At 29.5% G+C, this 24,287-nt stretch overlaps 1 protein-coding gene across 8 annotated transcripts in view; it reads right to left on the reverse strand.

Annotated features, from left to right (window-relative positions):
* The window catches only part of Rhp (GTP-Rho-binding protein rhophilin), a 118,420-nt gene that overhangs the window by 28,397 nt on the left and 65,736 nt on the right, over window positions 1-24,287 (reverse strand). For 2 of the 8 annotated variants that reach the window (XM_088193187.1, XM_088193186.1), the window contains exon 2: window positions 17,638-17,846. The exons of 5 other annotated variants lie outside the window; for them this stretch is intronic. In XM_088193187.1, the coding sequence (XP_088049313.1) occupies window positions 17,638-17,670 (33 nt within the window). In that variant the 5' untranslated portion in view covers window positions 17,671-17,846. Of the gene's footprint in view, window positions 1-9,372; window positions 9,570-17,637; window positions 17,847-24,287 lie in introns of those variants that run through there. One more of the 8 variants, XM_088193185.1, reaches the window with a different exon arrangement.

The raw sequence follows: 24,287 nt of genomic DNA on the forward strand, positions 1-24,287 counted from the left end.
TTACTCACGTGAGGTTTAATGATAAAAATTTTGCTGAATGATAGGATGGAAAGACAGATTGCAAAAAATATAAACTTACTATTGCAATCAATATGTAACATTATCTGTGTTTTAAGTATTATATTTATTAGCAAAATAAGACTTAACTAAGCTACATTTTCATATAAAGACAAAAACTAATCTAGCAGATAAAATCATTAGTAAAAGTATACTATATTTATGTTACATTTATTTGAAAAAAAATCTCTTAACCCATCCGGCCCAATAAAATATTATTACTATTTAAAAATAGTATTTTATAAATAAAAAAATATTAGTGGCACGCTTAATAGTAGCCTAAGCATATTTAATATTGAATTATTGACAATTATAAGATAAGATAAACTGGATTTTTTTATTAAATTACATTTATATTAGATAAATCTAGTATTTTCCAATAACGTTCAGTTGTATTTTTCTAAATTTATTTTATAAGCTGTTATTGACAAAAAAATTTTAATAATTAATAAATTACTAAAAATAATTTATTATGTATTTTTTTACAACATCATGACTTTTGTTATTGAGCTGAACAGTGACATACTGACAATTGATTACGCGCTATACTACAAAACGTGCCAATGAAATTGCTGAAGAAACACATGAAGACAAGAGACTACTATTGAAATATTTTTTTAATACAGGATGAACACAAAATTAGTTTGAATCTATCTCGGGTAATAAAGTACTTGCTTCGTTTTAATATTATTTTACCATATAAAGAAAATGTTTTTTCTTCTCTTCTAGAAAAATATATATAGTATTTAGATTGAATTATGGACTGGATATCTTCTACACAACACACTTGAGAGTAACTCCAATTGATCTGTTTTTTTTTTCCATTCGAATGACGCACAAGTTGCCATGAATGGCACCACACCTATCCAGTCAGGTGAGCCAATGGTGCGTGAAACGTAACGGAAGAGTGCACAACAGGTTTGTTAGTACATATGCTTATACCATATCATTTACCCAAATCAACACGACACACCCCTAATGATACATTCACAACAAATCGACGAGATCAAAGCTTGGAATTAAAAAAAAATACAATTAAGTATGTAGCATCCGAAAAATTTCAAGTACCGTGACGTTTTGACGTTACAGGGACACGCCTTGAATAGAAAAGTGTTTCAGGGAATGAAACGTGGCGCTTACATCAGATACGTTTATGTGCATTCAGTTTGGCAGACAGAATACAAAACGAGGGCAGAGAAATGACGAGAAACCGATAACGACTTCAGAATGTGCGATCGACCGATTGATTGCCAATGCTGTTTTATGGACGATGTGAAATTTCGGACCATCGTTATTTTATTATATAATGCCTATAATATAATAAAAATATATGAGTTGTGTCGCAAACGGGAGTTTTGATCGTGTGTCTAAAGAGGTCGTACGTAAGTCTATTTTATTCAATAACTACAATACACTCGAGTAATTTTGTTTCAAAATATATTTTATTACATATTTTGATTGCTATACATTTACCCTCCCCAAAAAGTAGTACTAATATATGTATAAAAATGAGATATTCATATAAAATTCTGAAAGAAAAAATAAACTGAATTTGAATACAGGCGGCCCTTGACTTTTGCACATTTAAAAAAAATCAATTATAAAATGTGCGAAAAACCGAATTTTGACCAATAGGAGAGCGCAAAAAACAATTATCTCTTCTCAGAAGTCAAAAATCCACGCCAAAAGCAATAAAATCGTGCCGTCGCCGTTGCAGTGGGAACGCTCGTTACCGAGCGTTCCCACTGCAACGGCGCCGACACGATTTTATTGCTTTTGGCGTGGATTTTTGCCTTCTGAGAAGTGATAATTGTTTTTTGTGCTCTCCTATTGACCAAAATTCGGTTTAAATATACTTTAATCAATACGTCCATAATAATACAGGCGGCCTTCGACTTTTGCACAATTCGCTATTTCGCAATTTTTAAAGATTTTTGTCGATAATGCAAAAACTGTTCGTTTCCATGCATATGTTCAATTTTTAAAAAGAAGACTAAGATTAAAGACTGTTTCCAAAAGACACGGCATAGTGATGGATAAAGTGGAAAGATCTTTGTCATCATGGATTGATGAGCAACGTCAAAACTATGTCCCTCTTGAGTTTTTCAATTATTCTAAGGTTCTTAGTTTGCATGAAGATAAGAAGACTAAAGAAGATTATATCATGGCGTTTCAAGTAAGTAATGGATGGTTCGACAAATTTAAAATAAGGTATTCTTTACATAATATAAAATTCACTGGAGAATCGGCTGATGCAGATAAAGATTTATTTTCTCATTGTCTAAAATTATTGTAGACGTAGAATATTCTCCTAGCCAAATATTCAATGCAGACGAAAAGGGCTTATTTTGTAAAAAAAATGCCTAATTGTATATTCTTATCGAAAGAAGAATCAGTTGCCCTTTGGACATAAACCTTAAAAACCGATTGACATTACTTCTTAGTGGAAACTTAGCTGGTGATTTAAAATTGAAGCCCGTGTTAATTTATCAAGCAGAAAACCCTAAAGCATTCAAAGAGAAAGATAAAGAATTGCTTTCAGTCATTTTGAAATCAAATATAAAAGCCGGGGTTAATGCGTTAATATTTAAAGATTAGTTCACTTTTCATTTCATGCCGGCAGTTAAGATAAAAATTTACAATTCAAAGCAGTATTAATCTTAGACAATGTTCCAAGACACACAAAATTTCTGCAGAATTTATACCGGAAAATCAATGTTGTGTTTCTTCCTCCCAATACTACCTGCTACATACAGTACATGGACCAAACAGTGATAGTTACGTTTAAACGATATTATATGAAGAAAATAATGAATCAGGCCATCAAGGCAACTGACAAAAAAGGTAGAACTACATTAAGAAATTTTTGGAAGAACTATAATATATGGAACGCAATAAACAATATGGAGACTCGTGGACTGAAATAAAAGAGTGAACAATGAAATGATGAGTTATTTTATAAATTCTGAAGAAATTGTGGAACTAAACTTGGACATCAACAACGAAGATGTGAATGAATTTATTGAATCTCACCCAGTACTTCTGTCAAATGAGTACTTAATTGAGCAACAGGAGTTAAATGAAATTCACAACTAAAGTGAGGTAGAAGAAGCTGATAAAATTGTTGCGACTTTGACAATAAAAATATGAATGAAGCCTTCGCGCATCATGGAAAAATGTGATCCCAATGGAGAATTTATTTATTTATTTATTAAAATTATAACCATCGTGACCTGACAGGCAAACCCAATGCGTCACGATAGTCAAAAGTACTAATACATCATAATACATACAAATATAAACAAGACAAAACAACAGACACAAATCACCTCAACAGGTGTGCATTGTCCCATACGAACTGAACCAAAACTCCATATGTGCAAGAGAAAATGTCAATATTACTATGGACAGAATTGAGCAGATAAATAGCCTTGGCCAGAGAAGAGTTGGCAAGTGCTCCAGTTCTACACTTAACAGGCAAGAATAGTGGACGCGACCGAGAACTATAACCACCTTCAGGAGCCCACATTTGAAGCTGCTCGAACACTGAAGGATTGTCTACGATGCCCTTGAGCAATTTCCAGAAGTGTTTAATTACATAAACACTTCTGCTAGTCGACAAAGAAACGTATCCCAGGGCTCTCAAAATAAAAGCACTGGGAAACAAGAACGGATAATACCCGTATTCCTTCAAGTATAAATATCGAAGAAATTTACGTTGTACTTTTTCCAGCTTCAATTCATTACATTGCTTCATTACGCCTGGGATCCAAATGATGGAGCTAGTTTCTAGTATGCTGCGGACTAGAGTATCATAAAGAGTGCGCAATACTAAAGTATTCCTGAAGTAACGCGCATTTCTCAAGATAAAACCGAGCATTTTTAAGGATTTGCTATGAGTCTCTGCAATGTGCTGGCTAAATTTCCAACGTTCTTCGAAAGTCACTCCTAAATCCTTAGTTGAAGAAAACCTTTCCAGAAAATATCCGCCTAGATGGTATGAATATTTTGCCGGCGTTAATGACCTTGAAAATTAAATTGTGTGACATTTCTTTACACTGAAAGGCAATTGGTTATAGCAAGCCCATTTCCATATAGAGTTGAGATCCTCCTGTAGGTCGAGGGAATCAGAAATCGAATGCATTTTCTTGTAAATTTTCAAGTCATCTGCATATAATAAAAAATCTGAATGCTCTATTGCTGTTTCTATGTCATTAATGAACAATAAAAACAACAATGGACCCAAATTGGATCCTTGAGGTACTCCAGTAGGGGTCTTATATCGTTCTGAAAAAGAGTTATTATACTTGACGAATTGATATCTATTGGTCAAGTAATTTGAGAATAGATTTATTATAGTATTATATTATAGTATTCTCTTTAGCAGAAAACTTTGTCCCTTTGGTAAATTAGCTGTAATTATTATTTGCAAGTGGCGAAATTTGAAATTTTATGTTTTACTTAAATTGCCGTTTTCTAAAACGAGTTTAGTTACCGCGCAGCGAAATTTCTTCACACATTTTATTTATGAATCAAAAATAAAATCATTTTTGATTCATAAATAAAGTAATTTGAGAATAGATTTATGAGATCTTCAGAAAACCCGAAATTAGATAACTTTTTTACAAGTAAAGCATGGTTAACTTTATCAAATGCTTTTTCAAAATCTGTGTATACGACGTCCACTTGTACACCAGAGTCCAATGATTTTGAAACATAGTTAGACAAAACCATTAGATTAGTGACAGTGGATCGAGATTTACGGAAACCATGTTGTTGGTCGAGAAGCATACACCTGCAATGATTAAAAATGTATTTATGCAAAACAATTTCAAATAATTTTGCAGAATGAATATTTCAAGAACGTAGGGCGATTCTAAATATATCAAGAAAAGAAAAAAAATGTTGTATTCAATTAACTCTTGACAAGTTTATAAAGAAAATACATACAAGTACTTAAATATGCCTCGTTAACTTAAATATATATATTTTGATAAATAAATATTTTTAATATAATTATTAATAAATATTATAAAATACAATTTTTTATGTTTTTTTATATCCCTATACTTTTGAACATTTACTCGCTCTCGTGTGTCGTAGAAGGCAATAAAAAATCAATGGATTTTCTTAGAAAATTCTTTTTCACACAAAGTATTTTCCAGACATTATTCCAAGCGACTATCATTATTTTAAATTCCTGCGACAGTTTTTAGGAAGAAAAAAGTATTTTATAACACAGAAATTAAATAATTTATGGCTTCCAAAAATACATAAAAAATGTATTACCATATGGAGAATAATTAAAGAAAATGAATGTATAATTAATTTAAATTAATACACGTTTCATTGACTCATTTAACCTGCACTCTAATAAACGTAATGACTTATGGAACAACCTGTATTAAATTAATAACATAATTCGTTTTGCAATCTTGTTAATGTGGCGAATATTTTATTTTGTTTATATTATATAACTAAGACTAGATTTATATTACAAAACCACACAAGAAGATAATAGTATTTCATCTTATTTCACACATTATTATATCACAAATTTATACATGAGTTAAATGCACATTTATTGCCTTTCTCAAAAGTCAACCGTCTCAAAGACGTATAAAGTCCTTTTTAACATTTCCAAACGCTTTAGAGCTGTCGATAAAATCTTTATAGCTCACATTTATCATACTGATTTATATTTCGAACGACATATAAACCAGTCGAACTGACAAAATATAAAAGTCACACGAAAAGCATCTAAACGTCGCATTCCAAACCGTTAAACTAACACACGACTAACTGTTAAGAAACGGACGTTTACGACAAAAAAAAAAACAATAAACAAATTAGTAGAAAATAGTAACACTTTACCAAAAGTTTAACCGTTGAAACGGTTTATAGTTATTTAGAAAGGCTTTCGTTAACGGTTAGCGGTCAGTATGTATATTATGCGTTTGATAACTTTCAACTTCCTTGATATAACCTGATCTTTGCGTAACTGCTTTATTAATAGTAATTTATTTTCAATTTAAAATTAAAAATTGATTACACGCTGATTTTAATCACGGTATTTACCGTATTATTTTAATCGTATACATATAAGTCACTGGTCAGGTTTATTGTATCAACGTTAGTTAAAATTTGCCATTTTCGCACAGTTATTCATATTAGTTTGTCAATAAGACAGGAAGACATTATGTAAATGAATATTATTTATAAAGAACATCATAATAATAAGCGTAACTGTGAAATTCTATGTGTGATATTTGAGAGAAAAATCTATGGGGGGTAAAATACCGGTTTCATTATTCAATAAAAAATAAATAAATTGTGATAACATATATTTTGACATAATTTTTGCAGTAATTATTTTAAAACTCTACAGGTAATTTATTAATTTATCATTTATGATTAGTTTTTTAAGCATTTATTTTATTTGCTATTTAAATAAGTTTGAGTCAATCTAAATGAGTAGTGTAAAATTTGTAAAATATTAATATAAAATATATATATAATTATTATTAGGTTATGCATATAGTTTTTCTTGCATATATTTAATAATAATACTTTGCCATTTTATCACTTATTTTATATATATTATTCTCTATATTTAATAATAAATTTTTATTACCAAATACACATTCGAAAAATTTTGAACCGTTCACCTACATAAGGTCACACTTTTATTTCTATAATCTATAATATAATAATAAGTGTAATGACACATATTAATACAATTAATCATGCGTAAATAATAAACGGCATAATTGACATACTAATAAATAGATCATCGTATATGACATATTGGAAAAAACGTTGTTATCTATAAACTATGCCTTACCAATTAAAGATTTAGATAATTCCAGATAATAAATTCATCATATATTAAGATATTAACAGCAAAATTAAGATAAGGATTATGATAACAAACATAAACAATCGGCAAAAATTTCAAGAACCATTTTTTTGCGCTGCTTTTCCAATTGTGTTGTATATTTCTTAAATATTTTTCTCGTAATGGTTTTCAGCAGTGTCTACAATTGATAATGAGATGTAAAAAGTGGCATAATTATTAACCAAATCTTCCAAACCTTCCAATTGGTTTGAGCGTAGATAAAGGACACACTAACTCAAAATGTGAATATTAAGTTATTGCTTTTATTAATATTTTTAAATACATTTTTCTTAATTTTGAAACTATACAACTCATAAAATATAAGAAAAAAATCCTTCCAAAATTGGCCACATAATTTAGATGGATTTCATTGTATAATATATCTCCAAAAATGTTCAAAATTATTAAAATACTATTATAGGACGTTTTTCAACTCTTAATTTTTTTTAGAATTTTTAAATGAAAAAGGTATTTATTATAATTGATTTCAGCAAAAACTACTTTGATATTTTTTAATTAAAAAATATTTGAATTTAGTAAAAAAAAATCTTTTATAGGACGTTTTTCACCACTTCATTATTTTTCTAGATTTTTGTATTGAAATTAGTATTTCTACATTGCTATGTTATAGTTAGAAAATATTTAAATTACTAATATAGGATATGTAAAGAGGTCATAAATGACATCAATATATTTTTCTTAAGGAGTTACGTTTTTTTTTAAACTTTTTTGAAACATAATGATAGATCAAGCTGGCTAATACAATTAGCCCAGATACATATTATTATATTTATGAGTTCCAATTAATAGCAATACAATAAAAACAGCTATTATTGTATTCTCAAAAACCGTTTTATCTCAATCTATTTGCAAAAACAAATAAATTTTTATTATTATTAACATATTTTTTTCACACTTTTTTACAAGAATAATAAAAAAAGTTCATTTTCATAATTCCGAACATACTAGAAAAATAATTTTAAATCGTTTTATAATCTTGGTAAATTTAAATTATTGCTAATATTGTATATTTTTTCTACAAGTTATAATACACTAAAAAAGCAATCATGCGATTGTTTACACCTTGAACCAACAATTTATGTGAACAAATAAAAAAATACGCGATGTTCCTTATTAACTTACAATTTGAGTTGATTTATCAAACATTAGACCAAATGTTGTGAATAAATTATTGTTATATACATTTGTTTAAAAAATCTGATTATAAACAAACAAGTGAGCAAGAAATGACTGTATTGTTAACTTCGCTAGCAATTGGTAATTTGAATCGTGTATCTGTCGAGCTAGAGACAATATTTGTCATGAAGATAAGCTGCCCTTGAGAAACTTTCTTCGGAGCATACACAAACAATTCATAAAAAAAATGGAAGGCTTGGAACACTTTTCAATATTTAAATAGTATTTTTAATAGTGTGAACCAGGTAATGATAATTTATAACGGCTATTACGATTTTTAACACCAAGAAATGAAACAGAATAAGTTAATACAACAAAAAATTGTGATAATAAAAATATATATTTTTTAATTACTTATCATAAACAATAAAAAAAATATTTATGCATTATTATTCCGCCATGAATAACGATGCAATCTAGAAAACCAATTTTATTTACACACATACATATTTATAAATTAATGTAACCGAGAGAAACGAGATTGCACACAGGCCGCAAAGGCGTGCAACTAACCGACCGTTAAATTTGCATAACGCCATTTTGTACTCTGGCAACACCGACCCGTTTGGCGGGAACGCAGATCGATTATCCCTCCGGGAAGTTTACATATAAATTGTTGAACGCCCACACATACGCACGAACACGCACATTGACGTGCTGCGTATCATGTGCATATGATTTCATAACGCTGAAATCTTGTAAATATTTTATAAGCGCTGACAGACTCAAAAGAAAAAGGAACGATCCAACAACACGCAACTCTTGTGTTTGGAGAAAAGAACGATCAATCATTTTTGGAATTCGTTTGAGATCGTGGTGTGCGCCAAGGTCGTGCTGAGTATTGTCTTAAGGCTTTTAAATTATAAAATAACTAGCTGTGACGCCCGGTTTCACTCGGGAGCAGCTAAAATCGAACTATATATGTATCAAAATGTACAATTGAGATTTTGTAGTAAAACAGATAAACATAATTTTGATAGTTGTTTCCGTCGTTTCTTGAACTCTACACGATCCATATATAATAATTGATGGCTCAATTTATTTTTTTATTATTTAAAAGTGAGAAAATGTAATTTTATACACTAAAAAAATATATGATACAATAAAAAAAATGCGTAATTTTCAAAATAAGTTCTCAAAAAAATTAATGACATATAGACATTATAGAAAAATAACATATACAAATTAAAGGCAAAATAAAAATAATTTCAAAAACGCACATCTTTTATCAACTTGAGGATTATTTGGTTCGTGAGTCGCTGAATGTCGGCCATGACCACTGAATATCACTTCACATAAAACAACGCACAAACTGGAAACCGACGCACGATTGGCCCTAACCGCACAATTTCGAGCCAGGTACGCAACTGAATTCGCCGGCTATACGTCAAGATATCACTCAATTGTCGTCAGATATGATCACTTATCTAAAATACGTCGTACAACGGACAGTTTTTCCACAGCGTAATTGACGTAATCGACTTTTTCATCGAGACAAAGTGCATTATTTTTGTTGTGACACATAACAACACGTAAAACGAAATCCCCCTCTTTTAAATAAAATAATTTTACTGACGATTGCTGTTTTTTTATTTGTAATTGGGAATAAATCGAACTTTGATTGTGCATGTAAGTATTATAAAATAAAAGGATAATGTATGTATGGCAGATTTTTATGCCCATTGAATATTATAATATTAGATCAGCATTTAACTGTATCATGCTTATTTTGTCATGTTAAAATTAATGGTTGTATATTTTATCTTGTCAATAGATTTAACTGAAATTTGTGTCATTAGATATCACAGTAAAATATGCAATTTTCAATTACAATATTATTTATGATTTTTTTACTTTTGAGTATATAATATAAAAAAAACCGTTGCATAATTTTTATTTATTATTGATAGATTAAGACACGAATACAAAAACTTAATTGTTTTTTAATGGTTAAATTTTATTTTTATTATGCATTTTTTTTAAATATTTTGATAAGAAACTATTTTAAAACTTTGCCAATTGTAAGTTTAACCCTTTTACTGCGGATGGTCTCTATAGAAGTCAGCAATAAAATCGCCAGTACTCATAGGGCACCTAAAGGTGCAATATACCTTTGAACTAATCATACAATTATTTAGCATAATTTAAGGCTGTAAATCATTTGAATTTATTAAATTTAAAAATATGGCATGAATATGTGCCCCCCCACATATTAACAAATTACAAAATGGCGCACAAACAAATTACAAAATAGCACACAAAAAAAATTAATAAGACCATAATTATGCAAAAAAATAGCATATGCTTTTTATTACAAAAATGCTGATAACATATATTTTTGGTAAAATAAGATTTAGTTTTAATAAATTATCACTTTTCTTAAGCCAGATTAGTTTTTTTCCACAAAAAACAAAACAAAATATATTCTTGTCGTAAATTATAGACTTGCCTTATAGAGAAAAATTGTTTAAATTTAATATTATGCTATGATATAAATAATTTTTATATATTTTAATCATTTTCAAGCATACAAAATTTAGTATAGTAGATATTATATTATAATATATATCATTATCGACTTAAATTTCTATAACATTTTGTAGAAGTTTTAACAATCTAAAATATTAATTTAAAGGTATTTATAACAACCATTTCGAAAAAATAAATATCAACCCTAAAATAAAGCCCAGTAATGGGAGAGAGATCTTATGACTAAACAATCATGGTAATATATGCTAATTATTAAGATTTACCAGACAACCTATTAGCACATCCGCCCCGAGATGTTAATCACTTGAAATCACCCATATGTACATTGTGTAAAAATGATAAGCGATAGACAATGCGTTCTACCCTGCACAATAAGCTATTGTTCATTCTACTCCTTTTTTTATTAATTGTCGAAACGTTCAGCTAGATATTTCACTTTTAAAGCTTAAGCGCTTAAAAAGCGATGCAATTGCCCCGTTAACATCCACATCTGTGATTCACCAGAGCTATAATCAAAGATATGACACTTGGTTATAGGGAGACAGACGAGCAACGAGCAGGAAAGCAGACGAAGAAAGATGTTCTATAAACGTGACACAAAGCACATCTAAACCGAATTTTGACCAATAGGAGAGCTCAAAAAACAATTATCCCTTCTCAGAAGTCAAAAATCCACGTCAAAAGCAATAAAATCGTGCCGTCACCGTCGCAGTGGGAACGCTCGTAACCGAGCGTTCCCACTGCGACGGTGCCGACACGATTTTATTGCTTTTGACGTGAATTTTTGACTTCTGAGAAGTGATAACTGTTTTTGCGCTCTCCTATTGACCAAAATTCGGTTTGAATATAATTTAATCAGCCTTCTTATATTAGAAGTCCATAGTAATATCAGTAAAGATAGCTATAATATTTTTAAAACATAGTGTACATAGTGAAATACAGACATAATACCTTACAAATAAAAACATATAGAAAAATAGTAACATATATTATATTAATTATTAACAATTAGTATAGCTTACAATCAATCAATATATGAACGATCTAACTTAATTTTATTTTAATTACCTATCACGGTATTCATCCGTGAGATTAGGGAAATCTAAGATATTAGATCGGAATTATATTTATATATAATAAGCATTAGTCATCGACTTTAATCTGCATTTAAAGTAACACAACTCTATTTTAAAGACCATTTTTATTATATGTTCATAAACTTCTCGTATATTAGTACAGTATAATGATATATATTGAAATATTTAATAAAATAGTTTTTACAGTATAGACTAATTGTTTTATTTAAACTGTCAAAAATAAATTAATATTTATATAAATATGTATATAATGATAAATGAAACAATATTATTAAAATGCTACAACCACCAATTTTAATAAAATGAAAGCATACACTATTCTATTTATTGAAAATATAATGATAACTCAATAAATATGTGTTAATTGAGTCAGATTTATCTAATCCTATTATTTATATATTCAAATTACTACTTAAACTACATAATACCATAATAAATGTATGAATAAATATTAAAATATGCTTTTGTGTATTTTTTATGATATATCCAGAAACACAATAATAACGTATACATATAAATTTATATAACACTACAACAATTTATTATATTTATGTGTTAATGGTATAATTTTTATAGCTTTGAAAACTGCAGGTACCTGAGAAAGGTTCGCTTTTTATTATGCATGCATATATTTTATAACCCATTATGTTCGCTTCATTCCACATCTTTGATCAATGCACTGAGATGCAACGCATAAATTGAGGTATGCACTTTTGGACTTGATGCTAAATAAATTTGCTCGTAAAACGCTTCGTTGAATTTTGTAAATAATTTGCAACGAACAATTAACTAAGCGCAATCGCAATGCATCAAAACTCGTTTAGTATAATTTAATAAATAAATAAAAGATCTAATTTTTAAGTGAATATATAAATAGTTTTATAATAGTATTATTGTGAAGCCCTTAACACAAATAACTAGTGCAGTGTCACATAAATAAGTAAGCAAAAACACGCCATCCTATCTCCAATTAAAAGGTGAATAATGACGCCATTACGGAGAGAAAGAGTCAAACAAGATTGTGGAGACTTTGAAATAACACGACTTGTGTGTTTCATAAGGCTTATTGGAAAACGTACACAGCATGGGGCTACTTTTAATTGCGATATCGTTCATTTTATATAATAAAACAATAATAGCAATAAATAAAAATATCTCTAAAAAATTTTAATTTTAAATTATTTCATCTATATTTTTATTTATTTATTAGAAACATTTGGATAGATATGATCAGGCTACTATTAGACACACAACATAATTACATTTTTAAACCCTTTATGTGCTAGGTGCGGATGAATCCGAATCATAGTTCACGCCTTTTAAGTGCAAAATTCGGATTTATGTTAACTCAATAAGTTAAGTCACGTAACTAATCAATTATACAGTAAAAATTTAATCTTGAAGGTGAATATAGATGCAACATAGAATAAATATAAACATACATAAAATCGTAATTAAATCTTTAAATTTATTTTTTACTGTATTGGCTTATTACGTAATATAAAAATTAACTCGGCACTTAAAGGGTTAAATATTATATAATAAAAATCTTTTAAACTTTTAGTATCGATGTTTTACTCGATTAACACCAACGTCTTTTTCGCGACATAGCATAGCTTAAATGCAAAAAATAAATGTGTAATATCCTAATTCTAAAGTTCTTAAGTTCTATGTGTAAATTCCCATTTCATAAGTGCAAAGTTTGGCTAGAGAAACTGCTGCTGAAATCAATCACTAACGTGTTTTTTATTATGGAAATGATACTTTACAGAAAATGTTAGTTAATAATGTATAAATATGGAATAGCCATCCTGTTTCTACTAAAATCTCAGTCAAAAAAAAATTGTTCAAATAGTTACAAAATAGTATGGCACTGAGTACTAAAAAAGAAGAGAGGCGCGAGAATTAAAAAAAATAAAAAATTGTGATTAAACAGAATATTTTAATGCGTCACGATTAGTGTTTCTTCAAGAGAATATTTTTTTGAGAATTTCTCGAAAAAAAATGTCAAATCAAAAATTCTTATTCCTCAATAAATTTGCTGATTTTTCGATTTTTTTTAATAAGAAGAAGAGAGGGCTTAGATTTGATCCTTAGCGAATTCCTAAAGGTAATAACAAAGAAGTAAAGTGTCAATGTCAATTCTAAATTGAAATACTTCAGACTTAATTTATTATTAGGTATGAAATTTATAGTTCATTTAAACTATTACAAATGATGATTATTAGCTACATTTGCATTTGGTAATAAATTCTATACAAATTAGATAATTATATCACATCACTCACAGACAGTAACAATTTAGCGACCGCAAAAAACACATTACGAACATAACCTAACCCAACTGACCATCGTAACGAGCGTCTCGTTAAAATCGAATCTCGTCAGTCGCAATTACAAATTATTTTTAATGTGAACACAAAAAAAAACACACACACACGTCTCAATATGGACTACATGCTTATGGGTTATGAAGTGTGGGCGTTAAAATGGTAGATAACATTTGTGGGCCAGCGATACGTTGGTGGAAAAAACTCGAACAATTAATCGCAAACACATACGTTTTCTTTCGATTTATGTGTACGGAAGATTGGCATTTTGGGTCAATGCCGACCGTTAATGATTTTGATAAATTGAACTATGAGGTAAAAATTTGCATATAGATACACACATGCTGGTTATTTAAATTGGAGCACATGATTACAAATTTAAGCTTTGTTCTTTTACGTTCCATTAATCACAAATCAGAATCAGAAAAACACACAAAAGATGATTGACTTATTGAATCGATCTCACGGCATAATTTAATTTGCATATAAATTATAAAATGTCGTCAGTTTTGATGCCCGTGAGAATTACCATTGATTCAACAGATTAGTCTTTGTCTTGCTATAATGGATTGATTATTTTATCATACATGAATATGAGTTAAATTGACCTGAATAATATGATTATATAAATGAAAGTTAGAAGTTATAAAAAAAAATAATCATAAATTTACCATTAAAAAAATATTAATAGAAAATAATAGTACCTATATACAACAAACCTAAAATAGACTAGCACCATCCCACATAATTTTTTCCAGCACTGTACAGCAATCGCAATTGTTTGGAAAGCTCGTTAAGAAGCTGAATGACTCGTGTAAGAAAAGTGTTCTCAAGCGCTGGCGACCTGTACTCAACAATCTAGAAAAAGGGACGCGATCGCGACTCTCTATGTCACTCTTAAGCTCTTAAAATATTTTTTTATAAAATTGCACGCGTCTTAAAATACGATCTAAAAGCATGTTTAAAAATTTAAAAAACAACACTGACTTTAAAGTGACAAATATAAAGTTTAATTAATAATGTATTAATATAGAACATACATACATGCTTTCGATAAATTAAAGAAAGATTAATTTATTAAACCATTTATTAAAAAATGATATCGGGTAACATAAGTTCCTCAATTTCCAGACTATTTATTTATGCCATAAATTGTATAGAAACATTAATACAAATTTAAATTTATGAGACTTATTATTGAATATCTATCATAATTTCAACGGAATGTACGGTAATAATGCTTCGACTTTCAATTCGAATTTCACAGACATTATTTTACTGATAAACGAACAGACGTAATTGATTATACAGATTGACGAGTCCGGCCATCTAATAATACAATTTATGAGGCATTAATCTAAAGTCGAGAGTTTCAAAACGCGCACAAAATTACGTTTTAAATAACACACACACACAATAAAATATATAGTATAAGATATCCGTTACATAACATTTCGGTATAGCAACACCCGAAAAGTATGGCCTGGAGCCACACGAACAATACCAATTACTATAGAAATGCGCTCTTCGAAAAGCGTCGACGGCGCTTCGTCAAAAAACTTACTGGGATCGTAATTTATTATTTTCCGTTTCGTATTGAAATCGTTACGTCGTTAAAGCTCCAACGGATCGTTGCGCGGTTATAAATCACGGCCGGAAAACAATAAAACTATATAATTTGCTAAGTGATTGATTATGCTGGTTTAATAGTTGTAACTTATGGATTCCTGTATGAACCTATACGTACATATAAGGTATCTAATATTATGAAGAAAAAGTATACTTGAAGAGCAAAATATTAAATAGTTGCGCAATCTATGGATCTAAAATATCTAAATATAGACTCACACTTCTACATTATAAAAATGGTTCAAATTTACCACAGCAGAAAGTCAAGGAAAATAAAGAATATTTTTAAAACATTGCTACCTGTTTTATGTACCTAAATCTAATCCTTCTATTATATTACTATAACAGACTTGAATTATCAGTTGATAATGTTTTCAATAAAACTGCAGGAATAAACAGATTGATAAACTTCAATGCTTCAGCAAAGAATAGTATATAGTTGCATTTATGTGCATAATTATTTAGGGCTCTTCTGCTAAAAATCATTTTTAAAAAACAATGCATGATCCTATACAAGAAAAAAAATTATAAATGCACTGCTAATGAATTTAATATAATAATTAAATAATTATGAGATTTAAGTTCACACTTATAGGACCACAATATAAACCTGTACAAGGCAGAGAAGAAAATAAAAATACGGATACAAGTTTTAGATAAAATAAGACAGAACTTTGGGCCATATTATAAATGCATTGTTGCTGCTGTACATGATCTTGATTTTTGTGGAGTCTTACTTCACGAAAAAGATAAAAAAAAATTATCCTCCCATGCCTTAAGAACATTTTTTACAAAATTGAAAAAAGATTGTTTGATAGCAAAGACGATGAGTTGCCGTATTGATCTCGCGTACTGCAAAAACATTGGACTAAAGGTGTTAATACTTGACTGACATTTGAAGTAGTGGAAATTAGAAACTTGTCAATCAGACTGAAACTAAATAAAATATAAATGATTCATTGATTCCGTGAGCACATTCTCAAAAAAATATCACTTATACTTATATAAAAAAATCATAAAAATTTACTTTTCAGCTTTCACGAAACCTTCTGAATTAATTTATCATGTGAGTCAAGTACTAATTGTATTCTACAGAAGCGGAAAATTTTCATCAATAAAATATACATTTTAATGGTACGTTCTATATGTGCATTTAATCACTACTTACAGCTTCATCGTAAATAACGGGACGTTTAAATATGTCCGCTTTAGGAATTTATTCAATTAAGACCGAAATTTATACGCTAAACGAGAATTTGGAATGCTTTTCGTGCGTAAAAAGAGATTTTTCGTGCAGCGGGTTTGTCGCTACTCCGCGCGTTTGAGTCTATCCGACGTAACTTTGCTTTTTAATTGTATGTAATTTTTGTAACGGCGACATAATTTAGTAATAATAATAAAAATTCGTTTTTTATAATGAAACTCGACTCTTTTGACGTATAATTAACATATTATATTTCATAATACTAATTATATGTACAATATGAGGTAAATCAATTTTTTAAATGGCCATCTTGATATTATTTAATAATGTATAAAAATTTAATACAAAAAATAATTTAGCATGGACGTTAATTTTAATTAATAATACAACGAATATAATTTTATTAATAGTATTTATTATATTTAGCTAGCAAATATTATCATTATTACAATAAATATACTAAACTTAATAATAAATGCAGTATACAAAACATGAAAATGTTATAACCTAGAAAAATATGTATAAAAATCAGTTCCACATTAACTGATGAATTTTGAACATATTTTTGTATGTCTATATACTTTTAAAATATTTTTAAATTTTATCATAATTGAGCGATTCTCAACTTCCGGTTGTTGTTATTAACAATGTAAATTATTACCAAACAGTTGATTAATATCACATAATAAAAAGCGTACATTAATATAAAAAAATGAAATTAATTAACATAATTACCTGAGGCATTATAACTTCCGGTATAAGAAGCATCTTTCTCTGCGACAATCTTCAATAGATACGCGTATCTATTTCACAATTCACAAAGCACAAAATCACATCTTCACACACAACTTATTGTCCGTGAAGAGTCGGCGTTAATAAATTTTATATCAGTTGTGTCATTTAACATCAAACTTTATCACAACACTCTTAAATATCATTACGTCCTACGGAAGATTAAACGGTTAAGTTGAATGTCGTTATGTTATTATTTTTTATACAAATTACAACATTAATTTTACGAGCGTCGCGAGCATATGGCGAATAACGGATATTTGTGTAATAGTCTTGAACTTGACTTCCTATCCGAGTACATACACACACACACATGAGTAGCGTTTTAAAGATATTGCTATTTAATTGAACCATTAACAGTGATTAATCATAAAACGTGATCCCCGCGAGCAATACGAGCAATTAGGCGCAATTAAAATTAATTTAAACTAAGCAAAAACACTTGTAGAAATATTTTATATTTAAAGTGTTGGGAATTGAAAAAATGTAATTATAAAATAAGAAAGAAATTCTGTAAATACACAATCTATTTAAAAAAAATGTTGTGAACTTAAAATAAATATGCAGTAGATATATATCAGACGTCATATAAATCAAATAGATAAAAGAAATGGATTATCAAATACCTAGTGTTTAACTGAACGAAACAGTATGTAACGAATGAATGGTTCATAGATTCTGGCTCGATATAATAGCATTAACCTCTTTATAAATAAAAATTTAGTAACCTTTAGTTATTTTTTGTTGCATACATTTTTCCTTGAACTTTTACTGAATAAATATCTTTCGTAAACTTTTAGGCATAATAGTCTGGAAAAGCATATAACTGTATAATATTTAGATATGTTTTAAAAATAAATTAAAAAACATGCCGTACTTTTTTAATGTTAAAAATGGCGTGTTCTTCTGAACTTTCTAGTGTGAACATTTTAATTAGTATGCGGAAGCTATTTTTAAATATTTTCGTTAAACGTAAAAGCTTTATTGTCGTAAATTCAATGCGCTTCCTACAAGCGATAGCCATGCAACTTTTGTCTAGTGCAATGTAGTAGGAAATCGGACCTTTCACCGCGTAAAAGTCGTCAATCAACATGCACTGTTAATTGTCGAGAATTCTCTTCGGGTAGTTTCCAATCGCGAAAAAAATACATAAAACACACGTGAAAATGTCAATCGCGTCGGGCATTTCCCAACCAAAGTAACAGTAGTTAGAGTTTGTCCGAACCGATGTAACTGTGACCCACATACCAAAGCCGAAGAATTATTTGTCCGGTTTTTTTCACATATGTTTTTTGCTCCTCTCAGAGATGAGAAACTGCGATCTGATACGCCGTTAAAAGACTATTCAAGCGTTAAATTAATTCATCTTCATTTGCGATTAAGATTTCATATCAGAAACATACGTAAACTGTCGATGGTGTCATTATATAACACAAAATAACTGACACACATACCCAATAAAAAAAATAATCGAAATCAAACATTCTATTACATAAAAATATGTTATGAAAATAGGCGTTTAATCAAAATGCAATTACACAAACTATTATTATGCATAGGGGTCCGTGTGAAACTTCTTCTATGAGCAAAAAAATGTTACCAACTACTGTTACGCGTAATATACTGCGAAAAATCAATTTGCTAGCTCCGTGTGTTTTTTTTCGACTGTTAAATCTATACGGTTTTTTTCCTGTTGGATCTACTGAAAAACCAGTTATATTAATAGCATCGATCGTCTTTGAATTATTGCGATTAACTAATTTGCGAAACGGAAGTTCGAGTTGAACCTAGCGGCTTCCCTGATACATATATAAATGTATAATATAAATTGCCATATGCAATAAATCATATTTATATCTTAAATAAATATTATAATTTGTTAAATAATCACAAAACACGTTTAGTAAATAAATGTTATCTAATTTGGATAGAGAACATGCATTTTTAAGCTATATATATATTTGCTATTTGTACTTTCTGTCAACATATTGCCTCCGGTGAATTAATCTGATCTCAAAAAAACTACTTTCACCGTAGCTCGTAAAATGATGGCCAGATAGAATGTTGATCACTCTTTAACTTCCTCTTTCACCAATTTTTTAATATGATACAATATATTATAATCGATCTCCAGTTCATGAAAATTATTTTTGTGAAATTACATATTAAAAAGCACTATATTTTTAATTATATATTAAATCTAATGAATTTGCTTTTTATCTTGCTTTTTAATTTAAATACAATATTAGCAATTAAAACATATAAATTACTTTACTAAATAAATGATAATAAGTCGCTAAATTTTCCATACGTGATTGTTATGATTTTGGTATATATCACTAACCTATTAAAAACATGAAATAGAAAAGCCATAATTATATATATTCTTCATAAATATTATAAAAAAAACCTACTCTATATATTTTATTTATTTTTATTACATTTATTAGTATTTTACATGAAATAAAAATTTGGACTAAATTCAAAATCATATAAAAGACACGAATAAAATTGAAAAACACTAGAATTCAAATCAGATTCGAACCTAAGTCTTTCAGGTATTAGTCAATGACTTATTTCACTGTTTTTTATGCTAGAATAATACTGATATATGTATGTATTACAACAAAAATGATGTTCATAACTAATATCGATTTGCTTATGAAGTCTTTCACTACATTTTAAAAATGATTAAAAAACCATCAAGGGCTTTCACCCACATTTTCTACATATATACTACCTACGCACATAATTCGCCTCACTTTAAATTTATTAATACGATTTTTTCTCTCCACTTTCACAGCTATTAATCACACAAGATCCGAAGAGCACGCGATATCAAAGCGGCCGAACCCGATTCGCAAGTCAGCTTTGGACTTTCAAAAGGCCAAACGAAAGCTTTCCAAAGTCTGTCGCCCGTCTGTTCCGCAAACAAAAGCGAAATGACTCGCCGATCGTTATGTCATTGATAAACGACCGCGGAATGCAACGACGAGGAGAAAAAATTCGCAATAACAATTCGCTCCGACCGCAACCATGAAAACGAAAATGACAATTACGAGCCATTACGCCTAATGGGTTTTGCGTTAAAATAAAATAACAACCGACGTTGGTATTATATTATACAAATGGGGCCTTCTGATGCGCGTATTAAGATGCGCGAAAAACATAGAAAGAAAGTTTGTGAAAATTTGGCGTCTGATGCGCGAAGAGACGGCAGTTTTATAAATTTGCATGAAGTAAAAAAAGCCTTTGAATTCTATATAAAATACCATTATGAATCAAGTTTTAACCAAAAGTCTAAAGGCATGTATGTCATGCCCAAAATGGTTTTACGATTGCAGTTCAAAGGAATTTATGTCATGCGCAATATATTTTCCATTTTAAACGACTCGATGATAAAATTTCCAGTATTTTATTTCATTAGTTACTCAGAGATACGATAAAAATATTTAGTAATTTCTGAACATTTTACTAGAATTCGCAAATCACTAAAGTTCGTCGTAAAATCTGTTAATCCATCGATGGATTTTAGAAACAATTTTTTGACCAATCACTGCCAGCCGCTCAAACACGAATCAATTGTCATATCATATATTTATTATTTTGTGCCCTATTATTATAGGTTTATAACATCCCGAGGATAACTGATTTTTTTTATTTTAATCAAGAGCAGTCCTTCAGTTCTACGATAGATTTTTGCAATACATTGTTCATGCTGAAGGATATCATATACAAAGAGTGATCCAATTCCAGTTTTTTCAAAACATTTTTTTATTAACCCTTTTATTGCCAAGCGAAATTAGGCGGTGTATGCTGAGAATGCCAAGCATTTTTTTCAAATTCCTATATTATGTATAAAAAAACTGGAAATGTAAAATAAATTCATATGGAAGATTACTTTGAGAGATGATCATACGATGATCAAGTTTGATTAAAAATATATTGAGAACCATTGATGTTGTGTGAAATGCTATTAAATACTATTTACAAGGACAGAGCGAAACATTCGTTCTTTCATCATTCATTTTTTTGAGGTAGTGGTCCCAACATCTGGAACAGGTATACCCTAAATAAATAATATATAAATAATAGGTAAGTAGCCTAATTTTTATGATTATATAAATTGCACCGCAGTGGATTCAATAAGAAAAAACTTTTGTCCGGTAAAGGTTAAAATTGTGCTGTTGTAATTCTAACGTAACATAACAGACGTTAGCCAAAAGCGTCACAGCATGAACACAAATCTCAACTAACAATCAAATTCTACCAATTGGAGACATGTGCTTATATAATATAACAATATATTTTGAATCAACAAATAACGCCTAAAGCTCTGACCAATATCTATTATAAGCTTAATTTTAAATTGCTGCGGTTATCTTATACTCTACTAACACTTTCGTTCGATAAAAATCTACACGAAAAAAATAAATCAGTAGCTAAACCATGGACTAAACCTTTCAGGTAGCTATGCTTATTGATAAATTGTCCAATAAGTATGTTCTTTCAAAATCCCCGGATTTTTCCTACCAGCACTTTTTCAAGTATACTCTTCAACTTATTAAATTATATACAATAAAGGCTAAACCACAATGCGTCAAATAAGAACAATAAGAACAAATCAATACTATCCGATAGATTTTTAAAATATCAGATAGCCGTACTTATTGAGGAGTTATCAAATATATTATGTTCTTATGCACCTCATAAGAAGTACCAACCGTGCATAATTTATCTCTTCTAAAGAGATAGCAAATAAGCGGAGCACGACTCATTTTCTATTCAAAAACATAGATAGTGATGCCGGGAAATCAACAACTGTAATCGTGACCGAGAACATGGCTGCAGTCGTCGATCATGACGGTTTAGGTCGAGAACGGAGGTGGAGCAATTCGTTGGCGCACAGCTAGCTATGCTAAGCCTACAGTATATTGTAGCTAAGTGTCACTTATGGGCTGGTGGATAGCCATAAGAGCATAAAAATAGGGTAGGAACATCTAGAGTACCTTTACCCTTGCTCTTCCATTCAATACTTCAAACAATACTCTGGAACGCAAGCTCTGGCAAGAAACTTCGAATTATGTACGTTCCATATTAAAGTGTTTTTTACAGTATACTAATAAAGGCAACTCGAGGGAATCATATCCCAGCATGCTTTTCATGAATTTTGTGTGAAATAATAATAAATAATATTTAGATTAGAAACATTTTATATACATTTTCTAAGTAGGCCAATTACATTATTTGGCAATGAGACTAGAGAATATGCTCAATAATACTGCAAAATATATTATTATACAAGGCACACAGTGACCTCAAGCTTAATAATTGATGCGATAAGAACTATTTTAATATCTTAGAGGATTTATTACACATGTTTTTTATTGTATATTCTGATAAAATTGTAGTCTTCTTGAAATAGGACACCCAAATATGTTTCTACTTATGAGCTATGAAGCACATTCTTATCCATTTTATAATCAAATGTTTTCACTCTTGAAAATATCATAAACTGGCATATCATACAGAACGCAAATCTACGTTCCGTATACGGAGGTGAGCATCTTACCGTATAAGGTGAGCATCTTTGACGCTGTATCGCAAATTTTGGAGAAAAAAAAAATGTGCATAGAAAACCTCCATTCTTGTCCAAACGTCACGAAGTATTTTTGCTTAAAACACATCCGCCTAAACTGTAAGAAAATTCCGCTAGGCAGGGGTCTCTGAAAAATGTGACAACGTGACATTTAACGATGCTGAAAGCTAGTCGATTGTCAATTGACTATTTCCACAGCGAATTCAAGTTTTTATATAAAAAGAGTTAATCCGAATTTGTGCAAATACGAAACACTTCCAGTTCATCATCAGGTAATAAAAGTAAGTCGGTAATAAGGAGAAAAAAGGGATTCCTGTGGTACTCCAGAATTAAGTACCCCCAAAGACAACTCAAAACAGCGCAATTTAAGACAGTTTAAGTAACTAAAGATATTAAATAAAATTAAAGAAATAACTGCAAAATTAATATTAAATTAATGGAAGCAATAACTAAAGCCAGTTCTTAAAAAATATATATAACTTCTTAATTATGGTGATTGGTTAAACTGCATTTAATAAATACATAAAATTACATCGTTGGCTTATAACTATGCAAACAAAAAAATTACTGAAATAAGAACATAAACTTGAGAATGTCGTGAGCAGTTAAAGTATAGCATACACAATAATTTTACGACTTTTGCACAATTTTAATAATATTTATTACACTCATAACACAGCGATGAGTAATCCCTGCATTCGAGCCCAATATCGCGTGTTTATAATTTTTCTTCTACACGAAAAAAAATCACATAAATATCGTTTAACATTATAACACACAACAACCACCGCCGATCGGTTATTACAGTGTTTTCAAAACGTTTCGACACAAAACAGCATGATTAATCGCCGGCTATTCTCAAAAGGTGAACTGTCTAGTGGTCGCGGGTTCATCCACATCAATCACCCGGCTAATTTTCCTATGCCTCGTAATCACATCATATACTTGTCTGTTACGCGTTAAAAGTCATTTTTTATAGCTCACATAAGTGGTC

Source organism: Plectrocnemia conspersa, unplaced genomic scaffold (assembly GCF_051122295.1).
Source record: "Plectrocnemia conspersa isolate PC_06_02 unplaced genomic scaffold, ASM5112229v1 ptg000009l, whole genome shotgun sequence".
Lineage (NCBI taxonomy): Eukaryota > Metazoa > Arthropoda > Insecta > Trichoptera > Polycentropodidae > Plectrocnemia > Plectrocnemia conspersa.